The sequence below is a fragment of the Mustela putorius genome, unplaced genomic scaffold (assembly GCF_011764305.1).
Source record: "Mustela putorius furo isolate JIRA1106 unplaced genomic scaffold, ASM1176430v1.1 tig00000174_pilon_pilon_pilon, whole genome shotgun sequence".
Taxonomy (NCBI): domain Eukaryota; kingdom Metazoa; phylum Chordata; class Mammalia; order Carnivora; family Mustelidae; genus Mustela; species Mustela putorius.
Genome location: NW_025421304.1, coordinates 4,515,250 through 4,529,251, shown reverse-complemented (window position 1 = coordinate 4,529,251; position 14,002 = coordinate 4,515,250). Strand labels below are relative to the sequence as shown.

At 45.1% G+C, this 14,002-nt stretch overlaps 1 protein-coding gene and 1 non-coding gene across 3 annotated transcripts in view; both read left to right on the top strand.

Annotated features, from left to right (window-relative positions):
• The first annotated feature begins 3,655 nt into the window (after positions 1-3,655).
• DPY19L3 (dpy-19 like C-mannosyltransferase 3) overlaps positions 3,656-14,002 on the top strand; it is a 70,505-nt gene continuing 60,158 nt past the window's right edge. Inside the window, exons 1-3 of one of the 2 annotated variants that reach the window (XM_045076005.1) lie at positions 3,656-3,897; positions 5,628-5,769; positions 9,042-9,175. In XM_045076005.1, coding sequence (XP_044931940.1) covers positions 5,667-5,769; positions 9,042-9,175 — 237 coding nt within the window. In that variant the 5' untranslated portion in view covers positions 3,656-3,897; positions 5,628-5,666. Of the gene's footprint in view, positions 3,898-5,627; positions 5,770-9,041; positions 9,176-14,002 lie in introns of those variants that run through there. The other variant, XM_045076006.1, reaches the window with a different exon arrangement.
• Positions 7,894-8,000, top strand: LOC123391075. The gene has a single exon (XR_006605702.1). It is a non-coding gene; the product is annotated as a U6 spliceosomal RNA (small nuclear RNA).

The following is a 14,002-nucleotide window of genomic DNA, read 5'->3' as shown; positions in this document are numbered from 1 at the left end:
CTCATCTGTCGCAGAAGATTGGCCAAGATTCAAAGTATCCATTGTTGGCAAGGGCGTGAAGAAATCAACACTGTGATACACATCCATGGAAGTGTAGAGTAATGGAATCATTAACCTTTTTGGAATGTCGTTTGCCAGTGTGTATCATCATTTAAAATACGACTTCTAGCAATTCTGTTTCCTGAAATATGTCCTAAAGAATTACAAAACTATAAAGATAGTCTCTACAGCATTGCTTGTAATAGGATAAAGCTAGAAATAACCTAAATGTCCAATCAGAGGGGAAGAGTTAAATAAAACCACACAGAGGAATACTAACGGACTGATTACCTATCATCGTGTAACAAAATTACCCCCAAACTCAAAACCACAATAAACATGTATAATCCTTATTGTTTCCGGTGAGGTATTCGGGAGTGGCACAGATGGGCATTTCCAGCTCGGGATCTCTCATGAGGCTGCAGTTATCTGAAGGCTGACCCGGAGTTGGCTGACCTCCCCCCTCGAAGCTAGCGCTGGGCCAGAGGCCAGCTGCTGCCCAGGTGGCCTTCTCCACTGGCTGTTTGAGTGCCCTTGCAACATGGTGGTTGGGGGCCCTGAAGTGAGCAATCCAAGAGAGGCTAAGGCTGAAATTGGGATGTCTTTTAAGCCCTACAAGTCATTTCCACCATACCCTATCGATCACACAGAACAGCGAGGGTTCAGTATGAAGGGAGTCTACGAGGGTATAAATACTAGGCAGCAAGGATCATGGAAGCTGAAATTCAAAGACTGAATAGCAGGGAAGTCAGACAAAGACAGTACAAGGAGACACCCGCAAAACCCCTGAAGTTTACAAAAAGGATGCAGAGATGAGGCTGGACAGGTAAATGGAAACTGACTCATGGCCATCATTGTAACTGTGTCTAAGGAGCTTGATTTTTATATAAAGCCACAAAGTCACCAGCGGAGCTCTGTTTTAAGAAGACCGCTCTGGTTATTACATGGAGGGTGGACTGGGCAGACAAGGACACAGGGCAGGGATGGAGGTTGGGGCAGGGATGCAGGTGAAGCCATCAGCTAAGAGGCCGTTAAAATGATCCTGACAAGGAAAGGGTAACTTGGCAATAGAAGGGGAGAAAAGTCAGGCAAGTTTAGAGATATTTAGGGTCAAGTCCAAAGGACTCACTATTTAGACATATGGATTACATGACACTGGAGAAACCACGTTTGGCTCCTAGGGTCTTGACTTGAACAATTAGGTGATTAGGCGCAAGGGACGAAAAACAGGTTTGGGGGTTAGAAAAAGTTTCTTTTTTTAACAAGTTGGGTTGGAGATGCTTGCACATCTGGAAATGTCGAATAGGCATTGGCCACATGGGACCTGGAGGTCAGGAGCTATGCCTGGGCATTAAAAACTCATGAGCCATCAGGATATCAGTGGAAACAGGGAGCCATGAGCCAGAGAAGCGTTGCTTTTAAAAGGAAGAGTTTACAAGAGACTGAAAATTTCAAGAAGGCCAGAAAGGTAGATGGCAGAACACCAGGAGAGGCTACTGACATGAAGATAGCGGTGATCAAGAGTGGTCATACTACTAAGCCAAGCAATTTAAAACTGAACAAACATTGTACAGCAACTAAGAAAAAGACCATAGAGACAGACAGCTTCCTCCCTTTCTGGGAAGGATGTAAACAGCATTGATGATTTCTGGTGTGGTGCTTCTCAAAGTGTGACCTACATACAAATAACCTGGGGATTATATGAAAACACAGATTCTGGCTCGGTAGGTGTTGGAGAGGGCCAGAGATCCTGTTTCTAAGAAAGTCCCGGGTGATACTGGTACTCCCCGACCACAGACATTTGGAATAGCAAGGCTACGCTGTGGCTCTCCAACTTGACTGAGCACAGACGCACATGAAGTTCTTAAAACTTCACCCCTACAGATTATGATTCAGTAGGTCTGGGGTAGGATCTAATTTGCATTTCTAACAACCTCCCTGGCAATGGTGATAGTGATGCCATGGGTCCCCAAAGACCACAGTTTGAACTGCACCCTTCTAGAGGACCACCGCTTACCTACTGCTGGCCACAACATAGCGAAATCCATTTGGATCTCAAAACAACACTAACAAGAGATATCCCTGTGCACCACTGCAGTCAGTCCCTGACCAGAGCTCACCGAGGGCGGGGCCTACTACTTGCTATCCATCACTCTCATGGTTACTGTATCCCAGCGAAGGATGCCTTCTTATTTGAAGTATCATCATTCTGAAGACTTAACTCTCAGCAGTGGGTGCCTACTTTTTACAGGTCTCAAGGCTTTATCTTGCTGGTAAAGCCATTTCCTGGTATTAAACCAAGCAGCTGCTAATGAGCACTACTTCCTTTACTCGGGATGTACATTGCACCACAGACACATTCTTCCCCAGAGGGACACAGTTTTAGACAAAACCCTACGGCACAAAAAGGGGAAAATTTTATTTAAAGAGGACTCAATTCCCCTCTGTATTTATTAAGCACCCAAATGTGTTTTACGTAAGGCACCTGAACACGAAAGAGGTGGATTACAAATATAAGCCCTGCTCTCAAATCCCTAACATCAAAGACACCAACGATCAAGTTAAAACATGACAAAGGCCATCTGAAAAGACAGCTGAGACTAATTTTTATTCGAGCCACCCAGCAGATACCTCAATCCATTTGCACAGACTGTGCGCCTGTTATTAAAAGCAACAGACCCAGGGAGGAGAAAATACCCAACAGGGGTGACCAGGAAAGGCTTCCTGGATGAAGTAATTTCGTACTGGAAGGAGACAGATGGACAGTCTTTGCACAGGTGGAGAACCCAGAAGACCAGACCATTCCTTAAGAAAAATCAATTAAACATGTGGCTTGAGCATCTGCTGAGAAAAGGCTTCATCTACCGCTCCTCGCAGGGTGATCCACAAGAAAGATACCCAGGAAAAAGCACAGTACCTGCCCTCAAAAAAGGCTTACGCTCTAGTTTGGAGAGCAAGGCAAGCATATCCTTCCTTGAAGGCGAAATTACGGATCGAGCGCGCCGCCCCCACCCCAACACTAGGGGGGAGTCTAGGGCGAGGCGAAGGCATCTCCAGGCGGTCTCACTGGCAGTCACGAGACGCGGTCCCAGCACACGCCAGGGGCCTCCAGGGCCTGGTGGGGGCGGCCGAGACCCACGGAGGGGGCGCACCGGGCCCACCGACGCGGGAGGCGGGGAGAGTCTCGAGGGGTCGCCCTGCTTCGGTCCGCCCGGCCCTCAGCGCGCCCCCCGCACCCATCTGCCCTGGGGTGGGGGACAGGCGGCCACGCGCGCCAGCAAGAGGTTTCCGCGGCGCCAAGGCGCGCCCCACTCTCAGCCCTGGAGCCACCCTTCCTCGGAGCCGGGCTCCTCCTCTCCCTGAGCCGCTGCCTCTCGCTCTGCCCCGGGGCCGTCGGGAGTCTGTGGGGCCGAAAGCAACCTCAGAGCCTCAGTGTCAGCAACCCCGGGTCGCAGCGTCGTGAGAACGCGGGGGCGGGGCCGGAGCGGCGAGCGGAAATGCGCTGCTTCCTTCCGGCCGGCGGCGCACGAGACGGGGCGGGGCGCTCCGGGTAGGGGCGGGGGCTCGCGCTGACGGACGGCTCCCGGGACCTATGGGTGCGGCCGCGGCGGCCCGGCCTCCCTGGCGCGCCCCTTCCTCGCGGCCGCGGACGCCCCCCCACCCCCGCGCCCGGTTCCCCATTTCTCGGGCGTCGCGCAAAGCTCCGCCGCTGCCCCGGTGGCCGCTGCCCGGTCCTCTCTGTCCCCACGACGCGTTGCAGGCTGTTGTGCGGCCCCGCCCCCGCGCCCCTAGGCGCCCCCTGGCCGGCCGGCCTCCTTCCCCGCCCGGAGCCGCGCGCCAGGACGGCTGAGGCCGCAGGTCTGTGACTGCGTGTCGGGCCGCGGGCGGCGCGAGGGGACACGCGGGCGCGAGGCTTCGGCGGCGGGCCGCGCGGGGAGTCCGGCGTCCCGCCGAATGCGCCGCGACCACCGGGAGCCCGCGGGCCGTCCCGCCGCGCTGTGCAGTCGGGGGGCGCGGCCCGGGCCGCGGGGCGTCTGGGGGCGCCCGGCTAGGGGACGCGGCGCCCGCTGGTCCGCGCGAACTGCGGGGCCGGGGGCGGCGGGGCGGGAGTGAGGAAGTTTGCAGAGGGCGGGGCCGCGTTCGCGGGCCACTTCTCGCTCCGGCCTCGCGGGCCTGGTCGGTGCCGGCGGCCGCGGCCGCGCCACGGTGCCCAGCCGGAGCGAACTTGGGCGGCCGCCGCCGGCCCCGCGGCGTCTGCTGGGGACACCCGGTGCTGTGGGCTGGGGTGCGGCGGGAAGCTGGGGGACGTGCCCTGCAGCGCCCGGGACGCTCCCCGCGCGCTGGCCCTTCGGAGTGGAGGGCAAGCGTCGCTTCTCTCTCCGTTCCCGTGCTGGAGATGGCATTCCCTTTCCTTGGGTGGGGAAACTTTTGTTTCGTAGTTCGTGCGGTTATCGCGGTTGCCCGACCCCGAGTTGGCGCGTCAGTGTCTGTGGCCCTTCTGTCTTAACTTGTTAGAGTGTATCGGCTCTGGGATATTTACAACTCCTTCCCGAGCCCTTAGAAAGGGCAGGATTCCAGGATAGAGTGATTGGGAAACGAGCCCATCGACCCCAGTACGACTTTCTGCCTACACTCTTTTTTCCTCCCTCGCCGCTCCAGGTTCTCCATTTTCATTGTGTGTACTTAACTGTTTTTGCGTCTCACTTTTTTTTTTTTTTTTTTGTATGAATGAACGAACGAATAAATTGTATGATTTTGGTTGGTTGGTTGGTTGGTTGGTTCCTTCTATAAAGCAAGTTGTTTACCTTTAGGAATTGGTAAACTGCCCAAACAATGGTGCCCGGCATCTGGTCATATTTCGTAGTAATTAGTAAAACGCTGTTCATTATTCAGAAGAGGGAAGCAAGATGTTCCGGAGGACTGTAGCCAGCTTACTCACTGCCACCACTCCCTCGCCTCCCACTCGCTGCTTCCAAACCAGGCTTCTGCACCCTGCCTTTACTCCCACTTTTGCTCCCTGGGATAGCAGCTGCCCTGATTGGCACACCCCCGCTGCCATCACCACTGAGGCGTGTTCCTAAAGCTTCCAGTGTGAATTGTTTTTAAAGAACACCGGTATTAAAATTCAGGTACCTGAGACCAAACAATATGTCACTTCTTCGGAATCCGGCTCTCAACAAATTTACTACTGAATGCCTCCTCGCGTGGTAGGGAACTGTAGGACATAATCTAAAACTGCATAATTAGGTGACCAATTGCAAGGTAACTGCAGTGGCTCAGGAAGGAGACAACAGCAGCAGCAGCAGCAGCTGGCACAGGCACAGCCAGGAAGCCTTCTTGCAAGAAGGGCAGGGGCTGGTCTAGGATGCCCACCTGTATTCTTAACTCTTGACAGCATGTATTAAGTAAATATTGGTGTTGTGTCTTGACAGTAACTTTGAAGGCTGGTTAAGATTTGATGGGAAAGTGGGAGGGCATGCTAAGCCAGGGATAAGGCTTCAAGTCACTTAAGCACAGATGAGCACAGGGTGTGTTGGGGAGAGGGTACTGGCATACGGACAGGCAGTTTACTTTTCTGTCGTTTGTAGGAGTGGTTGGAAGAACAATGCATGTAAGTCTTTGACACCATGATATCCATCAGGCAAAGAAAAGGAGTGAAAACCACAGAAGTTTCTGAGGATTATGCAGCACAAGAAGCAAATGTGAAGTTGGGAAATAAATTGCCATCTGGTAGGTGATTTAAATTAAAGCACCATTTGGGATTGCTTTTATTTTCTGCATATTAAAATATCACTCTCCGATAGAATAAGAATTTGGTGAGACCTGACAGTTGGGGAGACTTGTTCTAATACCCTGATGTTTTAGTTCGACAAATGATTTGATTGTACTTTTATAATACCGGCTTTATAGTTATTATCAGATACAAGGTGAAAGAGCTCTGATTAAAACCCATTGTTTCTCAGCTTTCTGTTCAGTAGGTTCTGGTTTTGCCAATCTTTGATTTCCTAAAGTAATACTTTCCCCCACGGTTCAGATTTTAGTCTGTTTCTAAATTTTCTGGTTTGTGTGTGCTGTTCGCTCTGCACAGCCTTACCTTGGGAGACTTTCTCATTTCATGAAGGTATTGAAAATGAATCAAACTTCTTTTTATTCTTTATATGAATTCCTGAAATTTTCTCCTTTGGTTTTGGGAGGGTGGACAGTCAAAATTGGGTGAGTTGTTTATATAATGCTGAAGATTCTAAGCTGTACATCAAGTGATATTAATTACCAACTTCCTGACTCCATATTTGCTTTCTTAACTAAGCATGCTCAAGGTTTTTAAAAATAAGCATGAAGAATTCCATGTCTGTCAACCATTTTGGATATCTGACAGAATTTATATTAATGGCAGCTATGTTCATTCTTATCAGCCAGAACTAGTAAAGTAATTTGAGGGAACAGTTTTATAAAATAAAATTAATCTATATCGAGAAGTCATTCCATCCAACTCTGCTATTAGCAATTTTGGACAAGACAGCATACTTTTTAAGGCTTAAACAATGTTACTTCAAGTTTGCTTTTTTGTTTATTATTTTATTTATTTTTTAAAGTTGTTTTTCTTTTTTTCTTTATTTCTTTTTTTTTTTTTTTTTTTTTATTTTGGGAGAGCGCGCATGAGAATGAGCAGGGAGGAGGAGAGGGAGAAGCAGGCCTGCTGCTGAGCAGGGAGTCGACTCAGGTCTAGATACTAGAACTCTGGAGTCATGACCTGAGCTGAAGGCAGATGCTTAACTGACTGCCCCAAGTTCTCTTTTTTATATTAAAACATAATTTTGAGGGGCACCTGGGTGGCTCAGTGGGTTAAAGCCTCTGCCTTCGGCTCAGGTCATGATCCCAGTGTCCTGGGATCAAACCCCACATCGGGCTCTCTGCTCAGCAGGGAGCCTGCTTCCTCCTCTCTCTGCCAGGCTCTCTGCTTACTTGTGATCTCTCTCTGTCAAATAAGTAAATAAAATCCTTTAAAAAAATAAAATAAAACATAATTTTGAGGATTCTTCATTTTATTGAAGCAGTATTTATTTGTGTCAGGAAAAAAACCCTGAAAACTAAAGAAAAGCAAAAAAAGAAAAGAAAAGAGAAAAGAAAATCCTCCCACAAACAAATTGATCCTGAGAATGCCACCCATGAAATTTGATCTTGCTGTCCGAATGTCTCTGCAGGGATATAAATGCAAGCATTCATATGTGGTTTTACAAAATTGAGATCCTAGCTGTTTTATAACTTGCTACATTTCTTCTTTTATGTTACGAACATATCTTAAGTCAGTCAATGTAGTTTAAAATGTTACCAACATAGTCATTGTGTGGCCATAGCATAGTTTATTTAACTCATTCATTGTTGAGTGTTTAGATGTTTTTTAACCTTTTACTTAGATAAACAGAACTATAAGAAATATACTGTGGCCAAACATTTGTTTGTATACAAACATTGTATATGCCTGGATTTCAAATTATTGGTCAAATTGTATTCTCATTTTGGTAGTTTTTTTTACTAGTTATTGCCTTATTGCATTCCAGAGAGTTACCAAGTTACTTTCCCACCAGCTATGTTTGAAAAATACTCTTTTGGGGACACCTGGGTTACTCAGTGGGTTAAACCCTTGCCTTTGGCTCAGGTCATGATCTCAGGGGTCCTGGAATCGAGTCCCGAATCGGGCTGTCTTCTCGGCAGGGAGCCTGCTTCCCCCTCTCTCTCTCTCTCTCTCTGCCTGCCTCTCTGCCTACTTGTGATCTCTCTCTCTCTGTCAAATAAATAAATAAATAAATAAATAAATAAATTTTTTTTAAAAAAAAGAAAAAAAATACTCTTTTGGTGCTCACTTCGGCAGCACGTATATTAAAATTGGAACAATACAGAGAAGATTAGCATGGCCCCTGCACAAGGATGACACGCAAATTTGTGAAGCATTCCATACTGGGAAAAAAAAAAAGAAGAAGAAGAAGAAAAATACTCTTTTTTGTACCCTTATTAAAACAGGGTTAGCATTTTTAAGCTATCAAATTGACCAGCATCTAAAAAGTTACAGCTTATCGTTTTGATACGCATTTCTTTCTTCCTTCCTTTCTTTCTTTCTTTTTTCTGTTTTTTTTTTTTAGAGAGAGAGAGAATGTGGGCCAGGGAGTGAGGGGGTCAGAGGGAGAGGGGGAAAGAGAAGCAGGCTCAGGGGCCAGCACAGAGCCCAATGCAGGGCTCAGTCTCAAAACCCTAGGATTATAACCTGAGCTGAAAATCAGAGGCTCAAGCTACTGAGCCACTCAGGTGCCCTGATTCGCATTTCTTTAATACTGAGGAATGTGAATATTCTTGTCTATTATTGGCCATTTTTTCTTTTGTGCTTTGCCTACTCATATGTTTAATCTGTTTCCAATTGAAATACTCATTTTTTAAATCCTGAAAGTGTCCATCTCGTATTCAGGTTACTTAAACTTTCTTATATGTGCTATAAATATATTTTCCTAGTTTAAGTGTCCTCTAACTTGAGTTGTAATGGATTTTTCTCCCCTGATGGGTTTTTGGATTTTAAGTTGTCAAGGTTTTTGGTAGTTTTTAATGAATAAACCACAAATTATCTGTAGACTGTCTCAAAGACTTTTTATATCCTAGACATGTAACCCATTTACTCCTCCAAATTTCATAGGTAAATTATAGTTATTAATCTATGCCAGACAGAGACCCTAGTTATTAAGATGAATAAGATAAGGTGCTTGTCCTCTGAAAACTCACGCTATCTGGCAAAATGGACAAGTGAACAGTTAGATAGAGTTAGGTAAAAACTGTGATAAAGTATGAAAACAGGTCTCCTGAATCACAGAAAGGAACCCCTAAGTGTCTGCTGGGAATAGGGGAAGCTTCGGCGGCAGCGACAGGCAGCGGAGCTTAGCATACCTGCTAGGCTGAAGTAGAACTAGTCAATGCTGCATTCTTTACTGACTTCACTGTTCGTTTTGTTTTTCTAAAAGGTTATACCATTAGAAGGTTGTGGAAGCTTCTGTCATTCACGGTTGGTGGAACCATTGCCCTTTGCATCGGACTTTTAACGTCTGTCTACCTGGCCACTTTACATGAGAACGATTTGTGGTTTTCTAATATTAAGGTATGAGTTTCCTATGATCCCTGTGTGGTTTACTCGTCAGTGTCTCCAGTAGTTTACCATGTACATGAATGACCAAAATAACGCAGCTTTGCCATAAAGAATCTAATCTCTTAAAAAGCTTGACTCTAGCGTAAAGAGACTTCGTTAGTTTAAAAGGGCATCAGAGTTTTTGTCATCAGTGATTTTTCTCAGTTTCATTAACTTTCTCCAGTTACACGGTGGTTACTCTAAACCAGTGTTTTTTCAACCTGTACATTGTGAAATTGGCCCAGTCAAATCATGAGTAATGTTTTTCTAGTTAAAGAAAGATGCAAGAGAGTACTATGACAAATACACTAGGGCTGAGAATTATTTATGTAACTATTAATTTTATACTGTTATATAATTAATAGATATATATAATATTTAATCTGTTATATATATATGTATGTACAAATGGGGTCACAGTAGAAACTTTTTTTTTCTATTGGGTACAGTAAAATAGAAGAGAAATCAAAAGCGAGTGCTCCAAACCATAGGGCCATAGATGACCTCAGTGTTTCATACCTTTCTAAGCATAAATGCAGTGGTGAGAGGACAGGGGAGCCCATATTTTTCTGAGGAAAGGAGCCGTAATTTTCATCGCGTTCTCAGGAGGGTCTGTGCCATCTTAAACCCCAATCCTTGTTCTCTTTGTTCCCTTTTTAAACATTTCTAAGTATCTTTTAATTTGTCATTGTTTTCAGAACCAGTGTATCACTTATGCAAGGAAATTTACACATTGCCAGTATTTTTCATCCAGTATATGTGCTGCTAAAGCGAGCACAGTATTTTTCATCTAAATATCTTTTGTTTTTGATCCAAAATGTTGTGCTCTTTGACCTTTTTTACTATGGCTTCTAATGCCTAGTTGCTGGTAAAGGTAAAATTCACTTTGAAAAGGTCAAATATTTATCATCTGTCTGGATATTCAAAAAAGTCTTTGCAGAATCTAAAATAGTTCTCAAAGAGCTTTCCAAAATATGTTGAGCTTTGATTCCATTGTTGGAATGAGTCTCCAAAGGAGACTACTTTGAATGACAAATTTAATTTATAGGAATAACTTCTAGTATGTTTATTTTTAAAACCTGTCATATTACTGTATAGGTGTATGTGTATGTGTGTGTATACCTTCATACAAATTATCATGGTACAAAAAGTAATTCTCCTTCCGGGATAGTGGGGAGTTTTTCTTGTGAAGAAATATTTTACTCACCTTTATTTCTTTAAAATGGAGTGCTTACAAGTAGATTTCTTAGAACTACACAATATAATACTTTTTTATCCACACAAGTATTTTGAATAAAGACTGAAATATACTTGTGTGGGCATATGGCTGAAGTTAAGTGCTAGTAACTCTGTAGTAGGGACAAGATGTTGAAAGGGATCACATAACTTATTTTCAAATTGTAATTTTAGCTCCTCAGAGTTTTTAAGTGGCCTTGCTAATAACCTTAAATAAATACACCTCCATCATTACGAAACTTGAGCACCCTTAATCTGTCTCTGAAATCTCTCCAGGTTAAAGAAGGCATTATACTTTTACCTAGTATTTATTGAGCACCGCTTCTGTAGTAGCACTGATCTAAACACAGTAGAGAACATGGCAAGAGTAACAAAGACTAATGAATTTGCCAGCAGATGCTCCAGTGTAACATGTTAATTCTGTAAGATGTGTTGAGCACCTGTGGTTTGCCAGCCAGCACCGTGGTCAGCTGTAGCAATACTGCCAACTGAAGCCAGGCCCCTGCCTTCAGAGAGTTTATGCTCTTGAGAGTATAGGCAAGTAGGCAGACCGTGACAGCCCATCCAAAATCAGTACATTGTTGGAGTAGGATAGAGTATTGTGGGAGCACAGAGCAGGGGGAGCCTGCCCCAGTTGTGGAAGGTCAGGGAAGTAATGGTTAAGGAGACCTGAAGGATGAGAAGGGTTAACCAGACAAACTAGGGAGGAAAGACGAAAGTCCTAGAGAAGGGACATGTACAGGAACTTCGAGAAGCAAGAGCATTGAGAGCATTCAGGTGCTGGCAGCAGTTCAGCCTGGCTAGGGAGCACATGGGGAGAGAATGTACTGGGGTGGTAAACAGAGGTCATGTCACAAAGGAACAGCAGTGTCATCATCTTGTTTGGGAAAGATGGCTCCAGCTACAGTATGAAGAGTGGGTTTGAGGAGGATAGCACTAAAGTGAGAGGAAACCGCCAAGAAAATCCAATTCAGTGGATTCATTACTATCTGAATGTCAGTAAATGCATGTTTTCTGTGCACTAGACATGGAACTAGGCCCTGAGAGTATAGCCTTTGAATCCGATGAGGAACCTAATTCTGATGGGGAGAGGGGAAAAAGAAACTAACAAAAAATGGTATTGTAGGGGAAACCAGACAGGCTGGTGATGACATAGTTATTGGGAGTGGGTGACATAGTTATGTGGGGACATAGTTATGAAACTGGGAGGGAAAGCAGATAATTTTGAAGATAAGACCTACATCAACACTTAAATCCTAGGAACCAGTCAAAAGCAGAGGGAACAACAAGTGAAAAGGCCCTCGGGTAGGATGAAACTGGTCAAGTTTAGTATCAGAGAGAAGGCACATGGGGCCAGAATTTTATGAGCAAAGAGGAGAATGGAACCAGAGAAGCAAAGACCGGATCCTGTTGGAGAGAAGTGGACAGAGTCAGAACTCAGAAAGGGTGTAGCAATTCATCATTTATGTGGTTGGTGATTGAGAAGGAAGAATCGTCGGTGATCATCTGCTTTCTGCCATTAGCAGCCAAATAGATGGGTGGGTATGCTGTTCACTGTGATAATGAACCCTGTGGGAGGAACAGATCTGGAGTGCAAAAGAACTTCTGTCACCACCTACCTAGAGTTAAGCTGAACTTGACAAGTTAAGGGCACAGAGTCTGCCACAAAACTGCCCTCACTTTCGACGACCACTGAAAGGTTTGGGGGTCCTCAGACTACCCTCACTTCTGACCACAAGTAGACTATTAATTTGGGGATACCCACCCCTCTCAGGTTCAGTAATTCACTAAAATGCCTCACAGAACTCAAGAGAGCCTTACATTTATTACAGTTTTATTATGATGGATATAAATCAGAACCAGCCAAAGGCAGAGATCATTGAAAAAGGATCCCAAACTCGGGCTTTCCGTTGTCCTTTCCCTGTGGGGTTAGGACACATTGTCTTCCAGGCACATTGAGAGGTATAATGTGTTGAGTTTTGCCAAGCAAGGAAGCTTACCTGAGCTCCTGTGTCCAGAGCTTTGACTGGACTTCCATTATGTAGGTATGATTGATGGAGTCCTTGGCCACAGTGTTGAATTCAAGCTCTAATCCCGCTCTCCTCCTGGGGGTTGGGCCAATATCAGCTGGCTCCAAGCCCCAATCCTCTAATCACACAGCTGGTCTTTCTGGCTTGGTCAGCCCCCATCCTGAGTCATCTCCTTAGAACAGAGTCGTCAGATGTCGTCCTGAGGAACCCACCATGAACAAAGACACTGTTCTCACTTGGGAAATTTGCAGATTTACTGGCTACTTCCCAAGAACTAGGGACAGAGGCCAGCCAAATTCTTTGCAGGGGACAGCAAGACAGCAAATGATACATCCTTGTTTGGATACGTTATGAGTCACTTTTGAAACAGTCCAAGGAGAGAGATGGAGTAAAGGGAGCTGGATTCATGGATCTGGAGGCAGGAGACCCATCTGTGTTGGAAATGGACATTTTCATATTACCAGCTTGTAGTTGTGTGGGCAAGAATGTTTGAGGAGTGTTCAGAGTGAGAAAGAGACCCGAGGCTAGTTTCTGTCTGTGCCTCAGATACCATCTGGGAGCAGCTATAAAACAGGAACATCCTCGAATCTAACAGGTTTCTTTCCACCAACACCCCCGTCCCCTGAAACGTACAATTGAGCTCAGTCTTGTGGCATTTTTTTCTCTTTATTCAAGCAATAGCTTGTAGCACAGAATTCCCCCCCCCATCATAAGAGGAGTCCTCAGATGTTTCAACTACTTCTCAGACCTGATGATACCTCTGCATAGGCACTTGGTTTATCTTTCCTCTTAGATTATGTAAACCCAGTGCTGTCCAAGAAACTTTCTGCAGTGAAGGAAATGATCTATTTCTGCACCGTTCAGTGCAGCAACCACTAGCCAAATGTAGCTGTTAAACACTTGAAATGTGGCTACTGCAGCTGAGGAACTAAATTTTACATTTTATTTAGTTTTAAAATGTGTATACATTTTCTGTGAATAAACCAATGAAAATGATAGCCATTAGCGATCAGAGACATTACTCAGCCAAAGGGAAAGCTCGTTTTCAGAGTATACGCCTTCGGAAATTTACTCCTTAATTTATACCATTTTCATATTGGTGGATTATGGGAATATTTGAGAAGTGTAAAGCTGTTTTCTTTTTATCCTTATGGGTTATAACTTACCAAAATTGCTAGGTTATTTTTTATGAAAATACTTTGATTCTCTCTGAACACTTTGAATTAGTTGTAATTATTCAGAGAGTAAAAACATTGTTTCTAAAAGAAACAAATCACACATTGAGTTTATGCATTCAGAATGATGCTTTAAATGTTAGTTACTAATCCTAACAATGTTAGTATTTGAATGTGGGAACTCTGGACCAAAGAACAACTGGAAAGTTGAAGATGTTGGTTTAAGGGTGCCTGGGTGGCTCAGTGGTTAAGCCGCTGCCTTCGGCTCAGGTCATGATCTCAGGGTCCTGGGATCGAGTCCCGCATCGGGCTCTCTGCTCAGCAGGGAGCCTGCTTCCTCCTCTCTCTCTCTCTGCCTG